This window comes from Oxyura jamaicensis, chromosome 4 (assembly GCF_011077185.1).
Source record: "Oxyura jamaicensis isolate SHBP4307 breed ruddy duck chromosome 4, BPBGC_Ojam_1.0, whole genome shotgun sequence".
In the NCBI taxonomy this organism is placed as follows: domain Eukaryota; kingdom Metazoa; phylum Chordata; class Aves; order Anseriformes; family Anatidae; genus Oxyura; species Oxyura jamaicensis.
In genome coordinates, this window is record NC_048896.1 from 9,937,968 (window position 1) to 9,961,811 (window position 23,844).

Sequence of the window (23,844 nt, forward strand, 5' to 3'; positions counted from 1 at the left end):
TATCGCTTTTTCAGGTGGGGGAAAGATAGATAAACATTCTACACTGTTGTGTTGGTTTTTTATTTCCTCTGATCCCCCCCCCTTTTTTCCTATTCTAGGTGCTGCGTTTCCTCCGTCTCTTCGGCCCTGGAAAGAACGTTCCATCGGTTTGGCGCAGTGCCCGAAGGAAGCGCAAGAAGAAGCATCGGGAGTTGGCACAAGAAGTGCAGATACAGGAGGGTGAAGTTGTAGTTGAGAGTGGAATGGAAGGAAAATCTCCCTGGGAATATGAGTTTGCTGCTCCTCCCCCTCCTGAGCAGTGCCTTTCAGATGATGAGGTGGGATATCTGAAGCTTAGGGAGGGTCGCCAGCTAGCACTGGGGGTAGTAGTGGATTGGACAGCAACTTCTAGTGTAAAGAGCTTTTCCTCCGAAATAAAACTGGAGGACAGGGTTGGCTTGTATTCCAGCTATGCAGAAGCTCCTCTCCAGATACTAGTCAGTGACTTCAGGTGATTGCTTCTTACTGAGAAGGCCGCGTCCATGGTAAAGGATCAATAGGAGAGCTTATCCTCTTTGTATCGAGAAGAAATCTGTGTTCTTGGAAGTCTAATTGCAGAACGTTCTTAAGGCAGCTAGTAAGTATGGAAAAGCACTTCTGAGAAATACTTTTCTCCGCTGAGAATGAGCTGGGAAACTTGGAAGGATAAACCTGTAACTGATACTTAGATAGACCATCCGTGTAACTGCTCCCTCCTTTGCTGTGCTTCAGATCACCATGATGGCACCTGTGGAATCCAAATTTTCCCAGTCAACTGGTGATACAGACAAAGTGACGGATACGAAGCCTAAAGTGGCAGAATGGCGCTATGGCCCCGCACAGCTCTGGTACGACATGCTGGGAATCCCCGAAGATGGCAGTGGATTTGATTATGGTTTCAAGCTGAAAGAGAAGACAGAGCAGGAGGTTAAAGGACAGGCAGAGGAGAGGGTAAGAGGGGAACTGTGAGGGAAGGAGGGGAGAAGTGTGTGGCTCTGAGGATTTCTGTGCGGTCAGAGCTTGGTGATGGGCTGGTGGATGGCTGTGCAGCATACAATAGGAGACTTCTATTTTTTCTCCTTTAGCTTGAAAATATAAAGGCAATGCAGGTCTTCAAGTATCCTTTTCTTGCAGGATGGAGAGTTGATGGATGAGAAGGATGATCTGTTAGCTGATGAGCACTTCCTTATGGTGACACAGCTGCAGTGGGAGGATGATGTTATCTGGAATGGAGAAGATGTCAAACACAAAGGAACTAAAACACAGCGGGCGAGTCTGGCTGGCTGGCTGCCATCAAGCATGACTAGAAATGCCACTGCATACAATGCCCAACAAGGTAAACAATGATCTGATATGAACTGTAATTGAGCTGTCTCATTGCATGCTTTCCTCTCGAGTACAGAAAATAATTCTATCAGAAAACACTTCTGACAAAAGCACAGCTCTGCTCAGAATTCTGAGTCTCTCTCTTTCTTAAAACAGAGTAGGTCCCTTCTGTTAAAGAAAATATCAACTCTGGCTTCCTTCTCTCCATTTGGAGTACAAGATTTGGAGTACAATTCACCTAAATTAGTATCAAGCAATGCTATGCTTAGGATGTTTGCTCTTCATAGACTGATGGAATATTCTCTGCTTTTTTTTTTCCTTAATTTGAAGATTTATGTAATAGTCTTTTGAAATTTTTCATGAACTAATAATGGTACTTGTTTTTTTCTAGGTAGGAAGTCTCAGTTCTTACAACCCTGAGGCTTCTCTTAGATACAGATAATTTTCAAATTTAAATTGCTCTTGTAGAATGAATGGGTTTTGTTTGTTTCTTGTATCTTATCCTGCTTCTACAAGGAAAGATTAATGGGAACATCAGTTTACATCACACACATCTTTAGGGCATGCTAACATCAGTCCTCTACTGTTTGGTTATTGGTACAAAATACTGAGGAGCTGGGGAGGTGCACTGGAGGTAGCTTTTTATTAGTTTTCATTTTAGCACAGTAGTGCCTGAGCTCACTGCGTGGCTCCCATCAAAAGCTCCAGTACATGCTAAACATGGTTAGTCCATTCGTATCTGTTATCTTGTGCCTGCCCTAAGCATAAACTTAAGTGACATACGTGGTGTGTACACATGTGAGTTGGTCTGCCCTGGGAGAAGGATGGGGGCAAGCAGACTCTGCAGAATAATTCTTTAAGGTCTGCCCGGCCATCCTTTTTTCCAAGGCAGTTTGAGATCAGACAGGAAGGCTGGACCAAGTTTCTGTTAGCAGTAGCTGTCAGCACAAGGCCTCACTCTTTTATAGGGACCACAGAGAAATGCACTTTTATGTGTTGTTATGCAGCATATGCAGAGTGAGCCGAACATAACTTTGAAGAGGCTGCAGAGTCCAGCAGTAAGCTGTGGGTAAACTTCTTTTTGAAGGTTGTTAGTCTCACCCATACTAATGATACATGGTATTCTTTGTGATATGAGTAGGCCCTCGCCGCTTCATATGGGAAGTCATACTCCATGCAGCTCTTAAGTTCTGATTTGAGGCAATGCAACACCCCTCTAACACTCTGATTCAAGCTAACGTTATTTTTCTTTTCCTCTTTAGGGTTGAACCGCAGTGGCTCTTTGCTCAATCCACCTATTCCACTAGCACAGAAACCAAGCGTAGCAGGAGTTCTAGGTATAGCAAAGGGCAAAGAAAAGCAGGCCCCCGAGCAGCAAGGTAATGAAGATGTTCATCTTCACCCTATGAATAGGTGCATGTAACATATACTTCTGTAGAACTGTGTTTCATGTAATAGTGGGGTACTTTTTTGGTAATAACCTGTAGATAAAACAGGTTGCATGTTTGCTCTAAAACTTGGTAGAGGCCCTGCTATTTCATTCTTAGAGATTCTGTGTTTCAGTGGAGCAAAATGTCTAAATATTGTAGTGTCTGAAACTGTGACTTATGATTGTTGCAGTTTCCCTGGATGAAGACAAGCCCTGGTACTCCATTTTCCCCATTGATAATGAAGAGTTAGTGTATGGCCGTTGGGAAGATAATATCATCTGGGATGATCAGGCAATGGAAACCTACTTGGATCCCCCTGTCTTGACGCTTGATCCAAACGATGAAAACATAATTCTAGGTATGTCTGTGGCATCCAGAAATTTGACTCAAATGGGAAAATGTAAGTGGAAATAGAAGCAAGGATTTATAGTCACGGTGTCATGGAAATAAATGGTGTCGGCCAATGCTTACGTCCTCTCTTTGTACTGACTTCTGAAAAATAATTTGCAAGTGATCCTAGGCCTAAGTGGAAGGCAACAACACTGATGGCTCTAATGGTGTGGTAAACACTTTCAACTCCAAAGTTAAAAGCAGTAGCAGAAGAGTAAAAATTGATGCCCTCAAACTTAATTTTAACATAAGTAATCTGACTCACGGTGTGTTTTAGAAGTGACTGTCATGATTTTACTTGCAGACATGTTGGTTTGAAGATGGAGGGGAGAGAAGTAAACCACAAACTATCCCATGCCATTCTCTGTATGGGTTGTAATGAAAGCCTGAAGAAACAGATTGCTTAAGCCTACTTCAGGCTACAGTAATGGCACAGGGGAGCCAGGGATTTTGCGTACTACCTGTCAGCATTTTCACTACTACTACAAACTTACTCAGTACCCCTGGAGTTTGATTTGAATGTATTCCATGCTTACATTGCTACAAATGGGAGAGAGAGATCTTTGTCTGATTTCAACTCAAAATCATCACTTTCTCTTAGATCTCTGTGTGTTGGAATCTTTAAGGAGCCTTACGTAATCAGAGGATAGGCCTATCTTGCTACACTCTTATGTGGTCTGGATTGCATTTCCTTACTCAGGACAGTGACAAGAATTTCTGTATGTATTGATTGGAATGTTTTGGTATTAGCCAGCAACCTTGAAAATCACTCTTAATTTGAGCTTGGTTAAGGAACAAAAACCACAACAAAACACCCCTCCAAGTATTTTGTTCAATGTGTGAATTACACAGCAAAGTTGCAGATGTTTATATAAGTGGATGACAAAGATGAACAATTCTTATTTTATATAGAGTGACACGAGATCTCTGCATGAAGATGATGTGTTTATCAAGCATGTGTCACTAGCCCCTGCTTCTCATGGGAAAATCTTACTAGAGAATCTAATTTTCACAGACTGAGAGGTTTTAAATTCATAGTATTTTGCTAGAATATTTCAGGAATCCTGTATGGATTCAGGTCTATATGATCTTTGGATTCAGATTCACTTTCAACTTTTATATAGGTGGGAAATAAAAGGTTTATTAGTACTTGTATTTGGGGAACAATACTGGTACTCCTTTGCCCTTGACTCTGAGCTCTATAGAATAGATTTGGCAGAACAAACTCTTTTCCTTGTATCTGATTAGATTATTAGTAAATCATGTTGAGCAGTGGATACCCCAAGCCATCCCCACAGCCACCCTTTTCCCCCACCCAATCTGTTGGAACAGTGGAACTGTGGATCTTCTCTGAAACAACATTCATTTGACAGAAATTTCTCTGCAGCTGTACTGCAGGTTCCTCCTCTCAATGAGGACAGTTTCTTACAGTGCAGAAACTGGGGCTAGGGGTGAAAAGGGGGAGGAGTGTAGGAGGAGGATAGTCACCCTAGAAACTGAACAAAAAGGCTAGCAGGCCTTGACCAAGCTCCAGCTTAGTATGAAGTCGTGGTGCCGAAAAGAGAACCCCAGGAAGAGTGCCCTACAGTGTGTTTGCTTGTCTTTTTAGAAATTCCTGATGAAAAGGAAGAAATGACTTTGAACTCTCCATCCAAGGAGAACAAGAAAGAATCTTCTCTAAAGAAGAGTCGAATCCTGTTGGGAAAAACTGGCGTCATCAAGGAAGAACCTCAGCAGGTCAGCATAAGCTTTAGCATTTTGTTGATGGGGAATGACCTGGAAGGAGGTTTTTTTGTTTGTTTGTTTTGGGGTTGTTGTTGTTTTTCTTTTTTTTTTTTGACTCTCTCTCTGTTTAATATCGAATTAGAACATGTCTCAGCCAGAGGTGAAGGATCCCTGGAACCTCTCCAATGATGAGTTTTACTACCCCAAACAGCAGGGGCTTCGAGGAACCTTTGGAGGCAACATCATACAGGTAGTCACAGTATTACTGGATATAGAGCGAGAGAGGGAATGTCTTGGTAAGGAAGTTTCTAGCTGAAAGTGGGATTGAGGATTTGTAGAAAAAGCAGAATTTAGATTACAGCAGGTCAGTTAAGTGTTCATGTGAGATACTTTTAAATGCTAATCAAAAAAGGATTTTGAGCTATTTTTCTTGACTGCCCCCATCAAACTGAGGTATATATGCTATATCTTGCTTTATCATACTTTGCATACTTCTGTTTAGTGTTTCTTTTTGCACTATTCTTTCTGAAGACTTTGTGAGAGAGAGAGAAGTGATGCAGATAGTCAAGAAGTGAAGCTGTGCTTCTTCTAGTGTGTTTTTTAATCTAGATATTATAAACATAATTCAGATAATGATGAATTTCAGCTACTGCTCACTAGCCTTTGATGAAGAGGTCATGATATTTTCCTCAATTCTGGTATTCAGGGGAGCTCTTCTGTAATGGAAAAAATGTACGTAATTCCAAATGCGCTGCTTTGCCACTGATACAGATAATGGTTTGCAATCCTCTCGCTGAGTACCCTTTAAAACAATAAAAGTAAAATAGTCTCTGCCCTGAAAGAAAAGATTGAATATATGAGCTTAAGCACTTTCTGTCAAAGGGTAATGTGATTTCAAGTGAATTTGGGTGCACTAGTATTACTGCTATTGCTACCAGCAGACATACAAACATTGCTAGGTTCTGTTATAAGGGTCAAAAGGATTGGAAGATGATCTTGGTTTTGAGATGATACATGTCATTCTTAATATCTTTGTGCCTTTTTCAGCACTCTATCCCAGCAGTGGAACTTCGCCAGCCATTCTTTCCCACCCATATGGGTCCTATGAAGCTCCGACAATTTCATCGTCCTCCCCTGAAGAAATATTCTTTTGGTGCCCTGTCCCAACCAGGACCCCATGCTGTGCAACCTCTGCTGAAGCATATAAAGAAGAAAGCAAAGGTACGATTATTGCTCTTTGTACGTGATGTCTGCTGTGGCTCCGTTTGCACAGCAGATCTAGTGAACGTGCTGTTTTCCTTATGCTGTGTTTTCACTGGCATAGATGAGAGAGCAGGAGCGTCAGGCTTCTGGCGGGGGTGAAATGTTCTTCATGCGCACACCACAGGACCTAACTGGCAAGGATGGAGATCTTATCCTTGCTGAATACAGTGAGGAAAACGCCCCTCTAATGATGCAGGTTGGCATGGCAACAAAGATTAAAAATTACTACAAAAGGGTAAGTATGTAAGTTTTGCTGTTGGACACTGATTTTCTTCTGCTTCTTACTGAGCGCTAAATGCACTTTCGCTGCATGTTGCAGAAACCTGGCAAAGATCCGGGAGCTCCAGACTGTAAATATGGAGAGACTGTTTATTGTCACACTTCTCCATTCCTGGGTTCTCTGCATCCAGGCCAGCTACTGCAGGTGAGAAATCCAGGCATGCCAGATTGAATTTCATTTCCTGTTTAAGTCTCCTTGTTTACTGATAATAATGCAATTCTTGGCTTTTGTTTTTTTGATGTCTCTTTGTTGTGTGGTTTTCAAAATTTTATAGGAATGATAGGAATTGAAAGAAGTGAATCTTTACTGTTTTTCTCTGTAATGGCATTAGGAATGCTGTTAGAGAGCTCTTAGTAGAAGGCCAAAACTGTTTGAATGTGGGGGAACTTGGTTAAGTAATTCTTAAAAGGGACAGAAAGCATGGGTTTATCATGGTTGAGGATGTATAAGCAAAACCTTGTGTGTTCTTTCTGAGAACTGCACTGTCAATTTTCTGCTTGATGCCAGTTGGGTACTAATCAAGTGAGAATTCTGCTGTTACGAGCCTTTCTGTGTTGTTGAAATGCATACAGTTGAGATGAGTTAAAAATTTTGGAAGAACCACGTGGTTAAAGAATCCATGATAAATGTGAAAATAAATTCCAGTTAATGCTAGCTGCTATTGCTGCAGGAATAATTCTGTCCACACTGTACCACAGGAAAAAAAATAATGTGAAAGTTGGTGGTAGGGATTCATCACAGAACTGACAATGTTAATCGTTCAAGCCTAAGAGGACTTCATTGCACATAAGCCAGGATTTCTTGAAGCCTACGTCTGGTGCCTCCTTGGTGCTTGTTAAAGCTTTCTTACTTTTAAAGGCAGAAGTCTGCTGCTCTCTGCTTTTCTGGTTAGGTTCTTACAACCTTGGTTTCTGAGCATACTCTTCAGTTTTGCTTCTATTGCCTTCTCCTTTTCCCAGGTTGTGAGTGTATCCTGGGATATATTCCTTGCTTATAACATTCTTCCACGTGAGTTTTTCCTGTCCTTTTTAAAAGGCCAATCCAAAGAGCCCTTCAAGCTCTTTTTGCATTTGTTCTAGGTTTTATTAAGCTTTCTTGCTTCATCTTTGGAAGGAATGTTCTGACTGCACATCTCTGAGTATTGTGTTATAAATGGTGGTGTACCATTAGAGTGATTAGAGTGAATGTGTTTGTTTTTGAGATCTTTTTCATAGACTGTGTTAAAGAAAATTTGATCAAAGCCTGACTGTCAAACTTTGTTTCTCTTGTTAGGCATTTGAAAACAACCTTTTCCGGGCCCCTATCTATCTACATAAGATGCCTGAAACAGATTTCCTGATTATCCGGACACGGCAAGGCTATTATGTTCGAGAATTAGTGGATATTTTTGTAGTTGGGCAGGAATGCCCACTTTATGAAGTACCTGGTCCAAACTCTAAACGAGCCAACACCCATATCAGAGATTTTCTGCAGGTATGTGACAGGGACAGTGTGGGGCTTCTGAGGGGTCTTTGAAGAAAGCCCACAGCGTAGGCCTCACTTGGACAGCCTTTGTTTCAGAAGCTCAGCCTGCTATGGCTGCTTTTTTTCAGAGGTGAGAGATGTTAACCATACAGAGAATTTGTCTTTTAACTAACAATTTATAGCATAATTCTTCTGTTTGTGTCTGTTAAATACGTGATAGAGGCCTTTTATTAGCCAAGATAAAAGCTGATAAAATTATATCAAAGTATAGGGAACTGGAGAAATTAGAATAAACTTTGAAATGGTTATGCTGTATAAAATGACAATTACATGGATTTTACTAAGAGGCAATTAAGAGAGATTATCACAGTACTATCAGTACAGAATTAAAATTGCTTTGTCAGTCTTTGTTAATTTCCTGGATCTTCAGGCAGTTAAGCTTTGAGACTGTCAGTGACCATTCATATAGGTATCTCATAATTTAGATGTTGAAAAAAAATCCAGTCATTTAGAGTTAATTTAATTAAAAAATACAACACAAGAGGCATTTGCAGAGCTTGAAAATCCCTGCCATTCTCAGAGTTCAAGTTTCTGTGCCAAAGCACGAACATTCCTAATGTGATAATACAGAAAATTTCAAGACAAATACGTGGCTTGGAAAACTTTACTAGGTAAATGTATAGGCAACAATGAGTTTTAAGTAGGGATTCTGAAGTAGTCACTGCAGAAATAGCATTGTCTTTGCAGCTTTATTGTCTTCTTTCTTCAGACTTATATTTTGTTTTGTAGGTTTTTATTTATCGCCTCTTTTGGAAAAGTAGAGACCGTCCTCGGAGAATTCGCATGGAGGATATCAAGAAAGCCTTTCCCTCACATTCAGAGAGTAGCATCCGAAAGCGGCTAAAGCTTTGTGCTGATTTCAAACGCACAGGTATTTCAAGATTTCATGTGGATGTTGCTAATTGCTTCTCAGCCAAGCCATTCTTTGCTGATCTTGGAGTTTAAAACAAAGCAGGAGGGGGCAATGTGTCATGATGAAGCATTTATGAAAATACCTGTTTGAAGATCTAAAATGTAATCTGATTTTTTTTTGTTCCAGCTTATAAAAGTGCACTTTCTTTTGGCTTGATAGTAACAAATGACTACAGCTTGGACAGTTTTTATAACCCCTTGGGTAACGATGTGTGCATTGAATGAGCATGAATGTATGAGAGTTTGGGGTAACAGCTGCTGAGTTAGGGGGGGTGTTGATTTAGACAAATGCAGAACAAATAAACCCAGCACTTTCTGTGGTTTAAGTGTCACAGATTTGTCATACTTGTTCCTTTTGCCAGCATTGCAACAAGATACCAAATCTTGAAAAACAGAAAGGATTATGATGGCTTATAGTAAACTATTCTGTTTGATCTCTGCATCTTTTCAGGGATGGACTCAAACTGGTGGGTTTTAAAGCCAGATTTCAGATTGCCAACAGAGGAAGAGATCAGAGCAATGGTATCCCCAGAGCAGTGCTGTGCTTATTACAGCATGATCGCGGCCGAGCAGCGCTTGAAGGTAAACATTCCTTGTAGGCTATAAGGCAAGTTACTGACAAGTAGTTCTGTGAAGGATGCTGCTAGGAAACACCTACCTAAAGCTAATTTTTGCTATACAGTGGGCAAATTAGGCCCCAGCCGACTGTGCAACTTGCTAAATTTTCTGCTGTGTAAGAAGGAAGTTCTCAGAGAGCCATTGTGTTTTTATGCCTATTATTTCGATGTTGTGCTAGCTATGCTGAAAGGTAGGAAAAGAAGTTGGGAGCGTAGGGTTATGTTTCTGTCTCTACAGCAGAAAGTAAATAGTGTGTGATGGGATTGGGAAGAGAAACGTGTTTGTTTTTTGAAGTAAAGTGTAATTAATTTCTTTCTCCAGTAACCTTTTTAAGACTTCAGGTTCTCTTTTTTTTTTTTTCCCTAATATTTTTCTGTAGGATGCAGGTTATGGGGAGAAATCCTTCTTTGCACCAGAAGAAGAGAATGAAGAGGATTTCCAAATGAAGATCGATGATGAGGTACTGTCAGAGCAATATAATAGGCATGTGTGCTCACACACTAGTCCGCGTGGCAGTAGAGAAATGAGGTCTTTAAAGAACAAATTTCATGTAGGATTCGGTAGATCAAATGGTCTTGCAACTTTCCTGGGAACTCATATTTACATGAGTTCACCTTTGCTTGGGCATCCTTCTCACTGTATCCTTTTAGGAGTAGGCTTTTTGCCTTAAATGCCTGTTAGGAGTTATCTAGCACTTCGGTTCTCCATAAAGGCAGCTGAAGGATGAAGACATGGAATTCACTCCTTGCATCAGTTTAAAACTTCTCAGTATGATTGGAGGAATCCAAAATAAAAAATTAGGAATTATGCTTGGTGGTAGTAGGATCATGAGAGCATGTTTCTGTTCTTGCTGGCAGGTGCGCACTGCCCCGTGGAACACCACACGAGCCTTCATTGCTGCTATGAAGGGCAAGTGTCTTCTGGAAGTGACTGGCGTAGCAGATCCTACGGGCTGTGGTGAAGGATTTTCTTATGTGAAGATTCCAAACAAACCAACGCAGCAGAAGGTATCGTTCTCAAGGTTGGGTTGGACAAGAAGCAGTAAGTGGGAAGTTGTGCAAGATAAATGTGGGGTATTGGGAGGAGAAAATACCTGAAAACGATCTTAGGAAAATTATTATGTGAAGACATTCATAGGCTGCACCCTGCTCTGAACAGGATGACAAGGAACCCCAGCCAGTGAAAAAGACAGTGACTGGGACAGATGCTGATCTGCGTCGACTTTCGCTGAAGAATGCTAAACAGCTTCTGCGTAAATTTGGAGTGCCTGAAGAAGAGGTGAGCATGACCCAGTAGTAAATAAATACGGGGTTCTCTTCATTGCTGTTTTCAGCAGTAGATGGTGGAAGGGACATATACTTTTCTACTCACGTGGAAAGGAGTTGAAATCCACAGTCAGTTACCTCAGATGTATTACTCTAAGGCCATTTCTGTTGTGTCTTCCTCTTTACAGATAAAGAAGCTGTCCCGGTGGGAAGTGATTGATGTGGTACGCACAATGTCTACGGAGCAGGCTCGTTCTGGGGAAGGTCCTATGAGCAAATTCGCACGTGGATCTCGGTTTTCTGTAGCAGAACATCAAGAGAGATACAAAGAGGAGTGTCAGCGCATTTTTGATTTGCAAAATAAGTAAGTTCTTATCTGATGTTTACAGCATTGAACTCCACCCTGTCCCCACCTTAAAAGTCTAGAACTATGCATGCCTGGGGCTCTCTGATAATGTAGTCGTACAGATGTTGATTCATCTGGTTGGGTTCACAAAATACAGAGAAAGAGGGCTTTGGTTGTTACTGTTAACTTAAAGAGTTAGCTGTAGTATTTTGCTGTTAAAGATCTTTTGGGAAGGTAGAATGAGTTGCACAGCCTGCCACATAAATTAGCATGAGATGTTCCACAGATCAGTTCAACAATAAATTTCCTTTCTTTCTTACTCACTTATTTTTTTTCTTTTCTTTTTGCCATAGCTCTATTGAGTAACAACTACCAATTTTATGTCCTGTTCCTTAGAACCGCCAGACAATTCATGCATTATTCCTTGCTCTGGCAAGCTAAGATTGGAGAGAGAATATAGTACTCTTGATAAGGAGATTGGGGTGGAACAATTGATCATTTGGACATGGAAATTACAGGAGGACTGAGAGAGGAACATATCATGCTTATTAGTGATTTGCAACATTAACTTTGAAACCTTTGTGTCACTGATTTTTCTGGAGTAACTGACTTTCAAGGTGCCTCCTATTCCAGGGTTCTGGAATCCACTGAGATCCTCTCAACAGACACAGACAGCAGCTCAGCTGAAGACAGTGACTTTGAAGAGATGGGAAAGAATATTGAGAATATGTTACAGAACAAGAAAACTAGTTCTCAGCTCTCTCGGGAAAGAGAAGAGCAGGAACGAAAGGAATTGCAGAGGATGCTTTTGGGAGAAGACAGTGGAAATGACAAAGAGAGGGGCAAAAAGGACAGGAGAGACAAAAAGGGGCTGTGTAAGTAACTGCAACAACCAGAATATGTCTGAAAAGGGTGTAGAACACTGTCAGGCTGCAATGGTTGCTAGTCCTGCCTCTCAGAGGAAGACATGGATTCCTCACAGTGTTAATGTACAGACATGCATATCTAGGTCTTTTTCCTGAGCAGGTACTGTCTGAATATATATTTAAAGTGTTGTCCTTGCCTGATACTTTGGTTATTTTGAACTATAAGCTCACTCTGGTATTTCTTTAGATGCTTACTTCTGCTTGCTGTTGTGTGTGTCCCCTCGTTCCCCCCCCCCCCCCCCCGCAACACTTATTTTTGAAGCAGTTTTCCCAAGATGGGTTCACGAGCAGAAGAGCGTTCATGCAGCCAGTTTGTGGTACTCTAATTGGATCTTGTGTATATGCAGCTGTATATGTGAAACAGGCACGGTACGTAGGCTGATAGCAGTGTCTGTAATGCTGTGTGCCATAGCAGTTTGTAATTTGTTAATTGGAGGTAAATGAGGTAGTTGGGCAGCTGCCAGACTTGGATCTGCTGTAGACTTGTGTATTTTAAGTACATTCTGAGAGACAACTTGACATGTCCCTAGCTGGCAGGTAGAAGTGACCTGTGAGTGAGCTATCTGTGTGAGGGTGCTCATAATGTCTGGTCCTCCTTTGCATGTGTGTGAGCAAAGTGGAGCTCTGCTGAATCCGGGTCAACGTTATTTTTGCCATTAAAGACCCAGATTGGAAATTGTGATTTGTGTAAGATTGAAACGTGTAGGCTTGCCTTAGGTTTTCTTGAATTTGTATCTTGGGAGTTTTTAAGCTGGAACAGTCCACCATCTTTAATCAATAGTGTTTCTAAAGCATGGAATACATTAAATGCAAATAAAACACTCTTTTTTAACGTCAGCTTCAGGAGCTTCAGCAAACTCTCACAAAGATGATGACACTGCCTCTGTAACCAGCCTTAATTCCTCTGCCACTGGCCGCCGCCTCAAAATCTATCGCACGTTTAGAGATGAGGATGGGAAGGAATACGTGAGGTGTGAGACAGTTCGAAAGCCCTCTGTTATTGATGCCTACTGCCGAATACGGACTACAAAGGATGAAGAGTTCATGTAAGACCTCTAAGATTTTTTCTCCTTGCCTCACTTTTCTATGTCTAAGTTTTAAAATACTGGAAGTCTGATTGAGAAGCACATTCTTCTGTGTCTGAAGTCCATGGAGTTTGCACTTTTGATATATGAAATTCAAAACACTGTGCAGAGTGGCACTAGGCATTCTATTTCTGTGGCATCTAAAGCCATGCAGTTTTGGTTAAAGATTGAATAGATGAATCGAGTAGCTTATTTTATAACCTTAATGTTATTTATAGTATGTTTATGCTAGAAAACTGTGTTTTATTGAAGTTCTGAACAACATGAACCATGTTGGAAGCTAAAGAGCTTAACCTTAGATACCCTGGCTCCTCCAGCGTTTTGTGATAGAGATTCAAGTCCCAGGAAAATTCAGTACCAGGTGAAAGGAAAACGCCTGGTAAATCATGAATTCAATTGAAAAACTTCTGTTTATTTTGGGATTTTGTTTTTCCTCAGACGAAAGTTTGCTCTATTTGATGAACAGCACCGTGAGGAAATGCGGAAGGAGCGGCGTAGGATCCAGGAACAATTAAGACGGTTAAAACGGAACCAAGAAAAAGAGAAACTGAAGGGCCCTCCAGAAAAGAAGCCCAAGAAAATGAAAGAGCGTCCAGACCTAAAAGTAAGCGTATCCATATGTTAAGCATGCTAATGAATCTTGGGTGTTGGAGAAGTGTTTTGTTCTGCGATACACAAAAGTTCTGACTAGGGGATTTTAATGATCCTCTCTGCCTCTAGACTGGGAGTCTGTGTATAAATTCTGATCTGTCACCTTTCCTATATCTTTGTAGCTGAAATGTGGAGCATGTGGTGCAATTGGCCATATGAGGACTAATAAGTTCTGCCCTCTTTACTACCAAACAAATGCCCCACCTTCTAATCCTGTTGCAATGACAGAAGAGCAGGAGGAAGAGCTGGAAAAAACAGTCATTCACAATGATAATGAAGAACTCATCAAAGTAGAAGGAACAAAAATTGTCCTTGGAAAGCAACTGATTGAGAGGTAAGGGAAGAAAGAGAGTTACAGATAGGTAGTAAGAAAAAACAATTGAGAGCCTAGTGCAGAATATACACATGTATATTAATCACAGTATTTTGATTGTATTTTTGGTGTTGCAGCAGGTGGGATTTTGATTACCATTTTGGTGTTATTTTGGTTGTGTCTTCCATGTTATGGCAGATGGGACCATGGCCAATACTATGGGGGACACATGGGCTTGATTCACAGCAGGGCCAGAGAAAGTTTTGTGCTGTTTTGTTTTTACCTAGTGCGGATGAGGTTCGCAGGAAATCACTGGTTCTGAAGTTTCCTAAACAGCAGCTTCCACCGAAGAAGAAGCGGCGAGTAGGAACAACCGTTCACTGCGACTATCTGAATGTGAGTGAAGGTGTTACTGAGCTGATTGCAGCGTATCTGTTTCTGCTTGTACCAGCTGGTCAGTTCCTTTACTACTCCTGTGTGTCCTCAGCATGCAACTACAGACACCTACTAAACTGCATAAGATTTCTTTATATTAATGTTTTGCGTTTTAGAGCTGCCTTAACAGTTCTGTCTCTGATTTCTTTAGCGTCCTCATAAATCCATCCACCGACGGCGAACAGATCCCATGGTGACGCTGTCATCCATCTTAGAGGGCATCATCAATGACATGAGGGATCTTCCTAATGTGAGTTTAAGCTAAGAGACCAAAAACCTGCCTTAAGCAGCACAGCTGAAATGGATTATATGACACCAAACTTACGTTAGCCTTTCCTCAGATGAGTGCTTCCTATGGGGAGTCTAAACTAGTATTCCTTGATGTTTTTATTCCCAGTTTTCTGTGTTACTCTATTGCAAGTGGTGTTTGGGAAAACTGAATCATGTCGGTTGTCTCAGTTGTTTGCTAGGTAAGGCCTTTGAGCTTTGTGAAAGTGGTTGTGGTGTTTTAGCCCAGAAAGAATCATGTATTTGCTTTATCTTTCTGCGTCAATTGGATAGATTTGGGAAATAGCTTTTCCTCAGAACTTTGTTCGTTTTTCAGATTGCTCTCTGCTATTACGAGCATGTTGATTTATCCTGCAGTCGACAGAATAGTTCTCAGTGTTGATTTACCACGTATGCTTAGCAGGAACACTGTAAATCTTGTTGATAAATGCAATGCATGTTGCAGTCTTCCACCTACAGAAAAAACAGTGATTTCTTAATGTCAGTAGATGGGCTTACATTTGTTTCACATTAAGGGAATTAGGTTTTCATTTATAATGACAAGCAAATTATTTTAAAATAGAAGAATAAAGCTTGCTTACGTATGAGCATTTCACAGTAAGGTAGCGTAATCAATGAAAACAAATTGCTAAGAAACTAACACATATTTATGTCTGTTTATTGGAGGACAACTTTATTCCAATTCTTCTGTGTTACTTTATAATTTATTTCACCTCAGAATCTTTTTGAGATGCAAATGTCCATATCAGAAAATAATGTTGAATAGTTCTGTATGGATACATATTCAGAACCTGGGATGTGTTTTTTTTTTTCAACAAAACTAGATGTGTGTGGCATGGGCAAAAGCTGTTAAGAGTGCGTCTCTGTTTCTTACTTCAGCGTTGACCAGAAATTTGCAAAATCAAAAGGTTAAAGTGAAGATTTGTGTTGAAATGAGAATTTAAAGGTTTGGTTTCTTGACTACTGTTACACACAACCAAAAATTTCATCCGAGAATACTTATTATAATGGTATTAAAGAACGTTTTGTAGAAAAAAATGATAGCCAGCATGGAGCTGAGCTCATCATATTTTCCTTGGTGCAATTAAGTGATTGTGTAAAAGCTTTATACATCAGTACCTGTTCAAGTATGTAAGTTAAACTGAGATTAACTGTGTTAATACTATGTTAATGAGCGTTCCTTTTTCTCTTCTCATCCTCAGACATATCCCTTCCACACGCCAGTAAATCCAAAAGTTGTCAAAGATTATTATAAGATTATTACTCGGCCTATGGATTTGCAGACGTTGCGTGAAAATGTTCGTAAGCGGCAATACCCGTCACGGGAAGAGTTCAGAGAACACCTGGAACTAATTGTGAAGAACAGTGCGACATACAATGGTAGGCTATTAACACAGGGGAAGTCTGTTTCTGCTAATGCTTTTACTTTTAGAAATAATGAGAGCAAGAGAAAAGCAGACTAAGGTAACTGTCAGATGACAATGGTAGATAACGTTTCCCAGATATACCTGAAGGACTGCATAAATGTCAATGGGCTAACTCATTAATAAGAAAGTGGACTCCGTCAGTGAAAAAAATCTAAATTATGACTGTATGAATGTAGTAATTGAAGTTCAGGTAATAAACCTACCAATGACTGAAGAAATCGGTGCATGCGTTGAGTCAAACTGCACTGAAGCACGGTTCTGCATATCCCCTTAATATAGGGTGAAGCTAAAGAAGGCATCATTTCCAGTAGACAGTTATGAGCATCTTTCCTTCTTTCAAGACATGGATTGGTGGGGAGATACCTGTGAACTTATTTTCTCAATATTATGCTTTAGTGAAGCAAACACTGAACCTTTGAATAGAAATGGGAATAATTCACACCTTTTGGAGCTGTTGCCTTAGAACATGCAGCTCTGAGTAGAGCTTACTGTAATGATTTTGCATTTTTCGGTTCTTAGTTGCAATTTTTCTCTATTTGGGAAGGTCAGAAAACTAGCTTAAAAAAATTAGAAGTGTAGATTCTGCAGTAGAGCATGCAGCTGCTGGGGAAAAAGTGCTGATTCATTGAGCAACTATAGATCAACTGTATTCTAACTGCTGATAGAAAAGTCTTTGTCCAAAAAGTATTCATTTGGCAGCTAAAAATCTCCCAGCTGTGTTGAGTCTCTCTCTGGACTGCACAGCAGTCAGGGTGATACTGACAGCACTGGTTTTGTGCCTTTACTGCTTCCTTGTCATTATTTTTGACAGCTAAATCCCTGTTTTATCCTAATTACAGAGATTTTTTCATAGTTCTGTTGCAAATACTTTTTTTTTTTTTTTTTTGTCTGAGGAATCTTTAAATTATTTAAATATCTGTGGTTTTCTGAGTATTCCTTGAATGTCCATCTTGCGTTCCTCAACAGTTCTGCTCTGCTGACTGGTTTCAATGAAACAAACAGACATTTTAAGGTTTATACTGCGAAAGCTCAGAAGAGTTGGAGGGCTTAGTGGCCAGTCTTCCACAGGCACAGCTGCTTTCCCATATGGTTTCTAAAACTTAATAAAATTTATAACAGAAGTGTAAATATTTGCTACAAATAACTGTTTCCTGTCTTAAAACCCGTTTTAAACTGCAGTAATTATGCATAGTGAGAATACATTTGAGAGTAGACTCCCAGCTGCAATAGAAATAAAACCTTTACTCCTAAGCATTACTGGTTAATTCTTATTGTTGGTCTTTCTAATATGTTGAAATATTACATCATCAGAATGTATTCATTGATGTGGTTTGGTGTTTTGTTTCTTATTTTTCTCCTTTGGGTTCTAAAAGCTTCCATCAGGGCCAGAGTTGTCTCACTGGACTTGCTGTGTGTTTGCAGGGCCAAAGCACTCGCTGACTCAAATATCTCAGTCCATGCTGGACCTGTGCGATGAAAAGCTAAAAGAGGCAAGTCCTGTGAATGAGTTGAGATCAGAGTGGAGAGGGAGGGGTGCTCAGTGTGGCTGAGGATAGAGGACATGAGTGGGCAAAAAACGGGCTTTAAAAAGGAGACTGTAAGGGAACTTTGTTTTTCATAAGGCATGTTTGAATTTTTACGATTTTAAACGGTTCCTGTTGGAGTCTCTCTCAAAAAATAGTTGTTCATTCATTACTCTAGTTACTTTATCTTGTGTGCAGGATTATATCTAGGCTATTACCCTCTCCTAATTACAAGGGTCTTCATAAAAAGGTGAATGGGAATCTCTTTGTAACAGTGTTCTGATACTGACAGTTACTAAACTAGGGTCAGTCATTGACATTCCGTATTTCTATTGCAGAAGGAAGATAAACTGGCTCGATTAGAAAAAGCAATTAATCCGCTCCTGGATGATGATGACCAAGTGGCCTTTTCCTTCATTTTGGATAACATTGTCACTCAAAAGATGATGGCAGTTCCAGATGTATGTAGCTTAAGTAGAATGTGTTGTGTGTGTGTGTGTGTGATATGCAAAATAATTCCGATTATGGTCTAGTGGCTGTGTATCTCAGAGGAATATCCACCTTGTGGCTGTTAATGCACTGTAAAAAAAAAAAAAAAAAAAAGTGCTGTGTCAGGGTGCTGGCCTGTGGTTCTCTGACTGGCAGACATTCCTGTACCGACCCCATTCACTGGAGAAACGGACCAGAAGTGAAAGCAGAGCTCCTGTCCTTTTTCCTGCTGCTCTTACTCCTTAATTAATGCCTACATCGACCTCTCATTAGTAGAAAGTCACTGGCTTTCATTAACAGTTTTCACTGTAAAACACACTTTTCTCCTGATTGCAGCACTTGCTTTTGTCGATTGCAAAGCACTCTGTGCAGTTTTCAGGTGCAAACCAAACACAAGCTGAATTCTCATTGATCAAGTGCACCCAGTGTTGTACTAGTTTGTTAGTTAAAAAATAAAAAAAAAAAAAAAGAAAAAACACTTTAACCAATAAAACTGATTTTCCTATGATGTATACTCTGTATGAATGGAGTAAAAAGCAAGAGACTGTAGTGGTTAGTCTGAATGCCACTTCCCTCTAATATTTTGTTGGTTCCATTCTCTGTTCGTTTCATTTCTGATGTTTAGAAAAAGATTGTAGAGTTTTCCTGTGCCATCATACCATCCTGAGCTGTACAAGCTATTTATAGCCCCCCGTTGTGAGATTAGATCTAAGTTTGTTTGTTTACTGTACAGTGATTGTTCTTGCTGAGCACTCTAGTTATGTTGTGGAAGAAACAGTGATAGTAAATAGAAAAATCTTTTGTGTGATTATTATTTTGAATTACATATTGCACTATCAAATGGGTATCAACAGGCCTAGTTAAATTAGTTACTAGTTACAACTAGTACATTTTTATTCTGTCTCCCCCCTGAAGTTAAATTATTGGATTCAAGATGCCATGTTATAAATCCTTCCCGTACATTTTGAATGTTAATCTGTTCTGGAGACTTGCTTTATGAAGTTCGTAGCTCAACTGTAATAAAATTTACACGGATGCTTTCTAACCTTGTCTGTTTTCTTTCCTTCAGTCTTGGCCATTTCATCATCCAGTTAATAAAAAGTTTGTTCCTGATTATTACAAGGTCATTGCCAATCCAATGGATCTAGAGACCATCTGCAAGGTGTGTACCGTGAACTGAACAGGTACTTGAGAAATGTTTAGACTTGATTACTTACTGGGTGACAATCTCTTGCAGAATATCTCCAAACACAAGTACCAGAACAGAGAGACTTTTCTGGATGATGTTAACCTCATCCTTGCCAACAGCATTAAGTACAATGGTAGGTGGGGAAAATAAGGCTCCATCCTTCTTCTGTCCTTAAATGAATACATCTGAGCACCTGTTCTGTAGTGTTGTCAAAGCCTGAAGCTATGAATCCTGAGCTTGATTGTTTCTTTCCTTTCTTGCTGAGAAAGGAGATGCTTAAACAGTAACATTTTTGCTATCACGTGGTGCCTTATTTACTATTTTGCTCTGTGGATTTGGGGCAGTTACATTTTGGAAGGATTTCCTGCTTGTGCACTACACATTTCTGTTTCAGTGATTTGTTTCTGGGAATTTACTTGAAGCTGACATGGTACAACTTTCCCAAATAATATTTTTAATGCTGGAACAAACTGGTTGCTCTTTGTTAGCAGAATGTGAACCCTGCCTTATGTGTCTCTTTAAATCAGAAAGTGGTGGGATTTAGGGACCTGTCTTATCAGAGCTGTGTAACCAAAAACAGTCTTTCTGTCTCACCAGCTGGTGCTGAGCAAATGTCAGAATGCATAAAGAGATTTGTTTATTGCTACAGGGCCAGACAGTCAGTATACAAAAACAGCCCAGGAGATCGTAAACATCTGTTATCAAACTTTAGCTGAGGTATGTGGACAAGTCTATTGTAATATTTTTGTATGTTTGGGTTTTCTGTTCTGTAACCTCAGCAAGCTTCTTTGTTCTTAGTACGATGAGCACCTGACTCAACTTGAGAGAGACATCTCTACTGCTAAGGAAGCAGCGCTAGAGGAGGCAGATCTGGAAAGCCTTGATCCTATGACCCCTGGTCCCTACACTCCACAGGCAAGTGACCACGCAAAGTTTTCATTTTTTGTTTGTTTGTTTCTTTGTTTTTAAGTTTCAGTTTCTTGGATATTTGATCTTGAGATGCTTCTTGTTTCCTGTTCTCAATCAGCCTGCAGCTTATCTTCTAGGCTTTTTTTTTTTTTTTTCCTTAATATTCTTGGGCTGTTTGGCTGTTTTTAAAAACATCAGTGAAAATTTTCTTTCACTTGGAATGACAGACTCATTCCTGAAAAGCAAAATTGCCTTTGCAGTATCAAGGGGAACTTAAATTCTTATTGCTGAAAATGTTAATCACTTCTTTGATTTGGAATTTGCCTGATAAATTAGGAAACAGTTCAGGGAATGTCATCCTAGTGTCTGAGATTACATCTGGAAAGCTGCATTTAATTTTAGTTAAGTCAGAGCAGAAAAGAAGGTCTTGTTGTTCAAGAACAATATATGAAGATTACTTTTAAGAAAAACAAATTTAAAATTTGTATAGGCAATACATGTACAAAGGTTACATGGCTGGAGTTGGGATATCAGTCCAAAATTTGTGGGCAGTGTTTAACATAACCATCCTTTCCCACCAAATCAAACACCACAACAACAACAACAAAAACACAACCCACTGTCACCAACAGAAACAAAACAAAGGCCATTCAAGAAGCTAGGAAGAAATTTCTAGCAATGATGATTTCATTTAATGGGTTGGGAATACTGAAACTGAATGACACAGTAAAAGTCCTCCTTGGCAGTGTGAAGTGCCAGGCAGCTATGGAGTCTTTGGAGATTAGTTGTTGAAACAATACTGATGCATTTCAACCAAGATTAAATGGAATGGAGAACTACCCCAATGCCTCAGAGAAACAGGGGCTAAAATAACATTCTTCTCTCCGTCTGATGGTTTCCTTCCCACGAGCAGTGTTACCTGTTCTGATTTTTTTCCAAGTTGGTGATCAGGAGAGAGGAAGAGAGGCCTGAGCAGTGAATTGCTTATTAGTTGTCTTTTCTCCTGCTCTGTCTCTGAGAGCTCCTTCTCTCTGCTTGCTGAAGCAAGCGCCTCCCCTGAACTTGTCATCTGATGGCCACCCTTTCCCCATGCTTCTTGGCTGCAGATGCATTCCTGCTTCCTACACTCCCAAACTTGTCACAGATGGCAGGTCTGCTGATGGTTGCTTGGCTTTCGCTCAAATGTAGTTGTGATGACTAATACTTATCTCCCCATATGTGTCTTCAGGAGCTGGACTCCAGGATATAAAAAGCAAATACAGCAAGTAGAGAGCTGTCTATGGTTTACATGTCTGTTTAAATTCTTAGGAAGCCTGTTTTGCCTAATTTAAACTGTATTACTTCTGCTCTTAACACTTCTAGGATTGTCATGATATTTAAACTATGTATTTAAAAGGGCATTTAATCAAAATCCTAATCTGTAGTTCCTCATTAACTGTTCAAAGGTCAAATTGAATGCAAACTACAGGCTTTTAGAGCACTTTATCCAAAGCCCTGTTTATCTCTCGTGTTAGTTTTAGGGAATCTTGAGACAGTGATTTCCACAGAATTGATTGAAAGTTGAAGCTCGGCTATTTCATGTGTGATAAAGATTTTTTTTTCCAGTTCCAATAGCAGTGTCTGTGGTTACACCACCCCCACTGTAGAAACATAAAAAGGGCCATACTGAGTCAAACCAAAGGTTGATGTAATCAAGTCTTCTGTCTCTGGCAGGGACCAGAAGTAAGTGGATGCAAAGGTACAGTGATTCTTCTTACAGTGAAGCCTTCCTGGCAATTGGCAGCTCAGGCACCTTAAACTGTAGTTGTGTCTGGACCATTGTGTTCATGAGCTGCAGAGAGGCCTATTCCCTATAAACCCGTGTAATCCTTTTGGAGTCCATTTACAATTTTGGCCTCTGCAGGACTGCACCGCATAGAAGTACTGCCTTCCATTTTAAAATCTGTTTGGCAAACTTCAGCCCTGAGGTTGAGAGCCATTGCGTTTTACCATCTTTGATCTTTTAAGGATAAATGTTTTATTTTGTTGAACCAGTGTTTAATAATATAAGCACTGTGCCAAACGCATGCATTTTGCATTTGGTTCTGAAATCCCAGTCTTGCCTCTCTAGATATTATATTAGTGCCACATCGGTGCCTGAGAACGTTATATGTCCTGTTTCCACATATTGGCCATGATACCAACCCCTCCCTCAGTATGTCACATAATGCTTCAGTCTATCAAGATGAGAGCAATTTGCCTGCTATGGACACTCCTTTCACAACCCCAGAGAAGTGAGGAACTCAGAATCCTCCATCTCTTCATGTGCTTGGAGAGTTGGGGTGTATAAGCAAATTACTGAAAGGAGGCAACTACTTGGTAGGAACCAGGTGACAAAAATCAGCAGGCTTCCCAAGCAGAAATGGAACCTGTTTCAAAAGCTCTGTAATTTCCTTCATTTTGAGTGCTCTGATGGGAAAGCAAACATGTAAAGAGCACTGGGAAATTTGACACTGCAAAAGAATCTGCCTAAGGCCAGATATTTGTTTGCTTCACTACTTCTGGGAGTAGAAACCTGGTGACTCACACTGCGGCGTGCTAATACGCAATCCCTTATTGATTCTGAATAGGGAAATGGTGAAGTATGTCCTACGGTTTTGGAGGATCATAATTAGCTTGCTGTGGTTCCATCCAGTGATGATTAGAATCTGTACAAACACCTAGGAAGGGATAGGTCTAGGCTGCCACTACAGATGCATTCTTGTAAAAGAAAAAAACTGACAGGTTACAGGTATTAAATCACCACAAATGAACGGGTTACAATAACCATAGAATATTTTTCGTAGTGTTTACTCTGTATTAAACAAGAAAAAAAAGGTGTGTTAGAGTAGAAGGACTAGCAGAAGGAGATAAAGTAATACAGGCGTGAAAATAAATGATCAGGAGGAGAAAGGAGGTGAGGAGGGTCATGAGATTGAAGTTGGTACCATAAAGACATGGGGAGCTGATCTGAACAATCCAGACCAATAGAGATTGAATATGAATGGTTCCATTTATTATTTTGATTGTCTTTGACTTTGAGAATGCCTTCTAGATTTTGAAGTTCTTAAGTTTTCCATAGATTTCCAGTTTACAGTCTTTAAGACAGAATCTGCATGTCCTCTCTACCTTGTCCTCATGGTGACTGGGGGAAGAATGGAAGAGAAGGGCAGGAGAAAATGTGTTGGAAACTGCTGTCCGTTTTGAAAATATCCCATGAAAACATTCACTTTTTAAGATCTAGCGATCCTTTCCAGAAATAGGCTAGGTAAACAAAGATCTTGGACACTTTTAAGGCTGGAAATTTCCTTTTCACAGATGAGCACATCAGGTAAAGGTGTGTGGAGACTGTGTGCTCTCTGATCTTGGAATAGAGAGAGGATCCTTGCTCTGAGAGTGAGATGAATATATACTTCCCCCTACCCTCCCAACTCCTTGTTTCCCTACCCATCATTGTGGTCTGGATGTCCGTCATACCCTTTGGCTCGTGTCGA

The 23,844-nt window shown here is 40.2% G+C and overlaps 1 protein-coding gene across 3 annotated transcripts in view; it reads left to right on the forward strand.

The window, feature by feature from the left end:
* Positions 1-23,844, forward strand: part of TAF1 (TATA-box binding protein associated factor 1) — a 31,909-nt gene that overhangs the window by 4,862 nt on the left and 3,203 nt on the right. For all 3 annotated transcript variants that reach the window (XM_035324316.1, XM_035324317.1, XM_035324319.1), the window contains exons 6-35: positions 99-317; positions 751-969; positions 1,153-1,354; positions 2,607-2,723; positions 2,965-3,132; positions 4,774-4,901; positions 5,032-5,139; positions 5,937-6,110; positions 6,214-6,387; positions 6,472-6,576; positions 7,705-7,905; positions 8,686-8,827; positions 9,320-9,450; positions 9,866-9,946; positions 10,344-10,493; positions 10,645-10,764; positions 10,940-11,115; positions 11,731-11,972; positions 12,862-13,069; positions 13,547-13,712; positions 13,882-14,093; positions 14,360-14,468; positions 14,659-14,757; positions 15,998-16,175; positions 17,645-17,712; positions 18,084-18,206; positions 19,304-19,396; positions 19,472-19,556; positions 20,073-20,140; positions 20,222-20,338. In XM_035324316.1, coding sequence (XP_035180207.1) covers positions 99-317; positions 751-969; positions 1,153-1,354; positions 2,607-2,723; positions 2,965-3,132; positions 4,774-4,901; positions 5,032-5,139; positions 5,937-6,110; positions 6,214-6,387; positions 6,472-6,576; positions 7,705-7,905; positions 8,686-8,827; positions 9,320-9,450; positions 9,866-9,946; positions 10,344-10,493; positions 10,645-10,764; positions 10,940-11,115; positions 11,731-11,972; positions 12,862-13,069; positions 13,547-13,712; positions 13,882-14,093; positions 14,360-14,468; positions 14,659-14,757; positions 15,998-16,175; positions 17,645-17,712; positions 18,084-18,206; positions 19,304-19,396; positions 19,472-19,556; positions 20,073-20,140; positions 20,222-20,338 — 4,383 coding nt within the window. The remainder of the gene's footprint in view (positions 1-98; positions 318-750; positions 970-1,152; positions 1,355-2,606; positions 2,724-2,964; positions 3,133-4,773; positions 4,902-5,031; positions 5,140-5,936; positions 6,111-6,213; positions 6,388-6,471; positions 6,577-7,704; positions 7,906-8,685; positions 8,828-9,319; positions 9,451-9,865; positions 9,947-10,343; positions 10,494-10,644; positions 10,765-10,939; positions 11,116-11,730; positions 11,973-12,861; positions 13,070-13,546; positions 13,713-13,881; positions 14,094-14,359; positions 14,469-14,658; positions 14,758-15,997; positions 16,176-17,644; positions 17,713-18,083; positions 18,207-19,303; positions 19,397-19,471; positions 19,557-20,072; positions 20,141-20,221; positions 20,339-23,844) is intronic.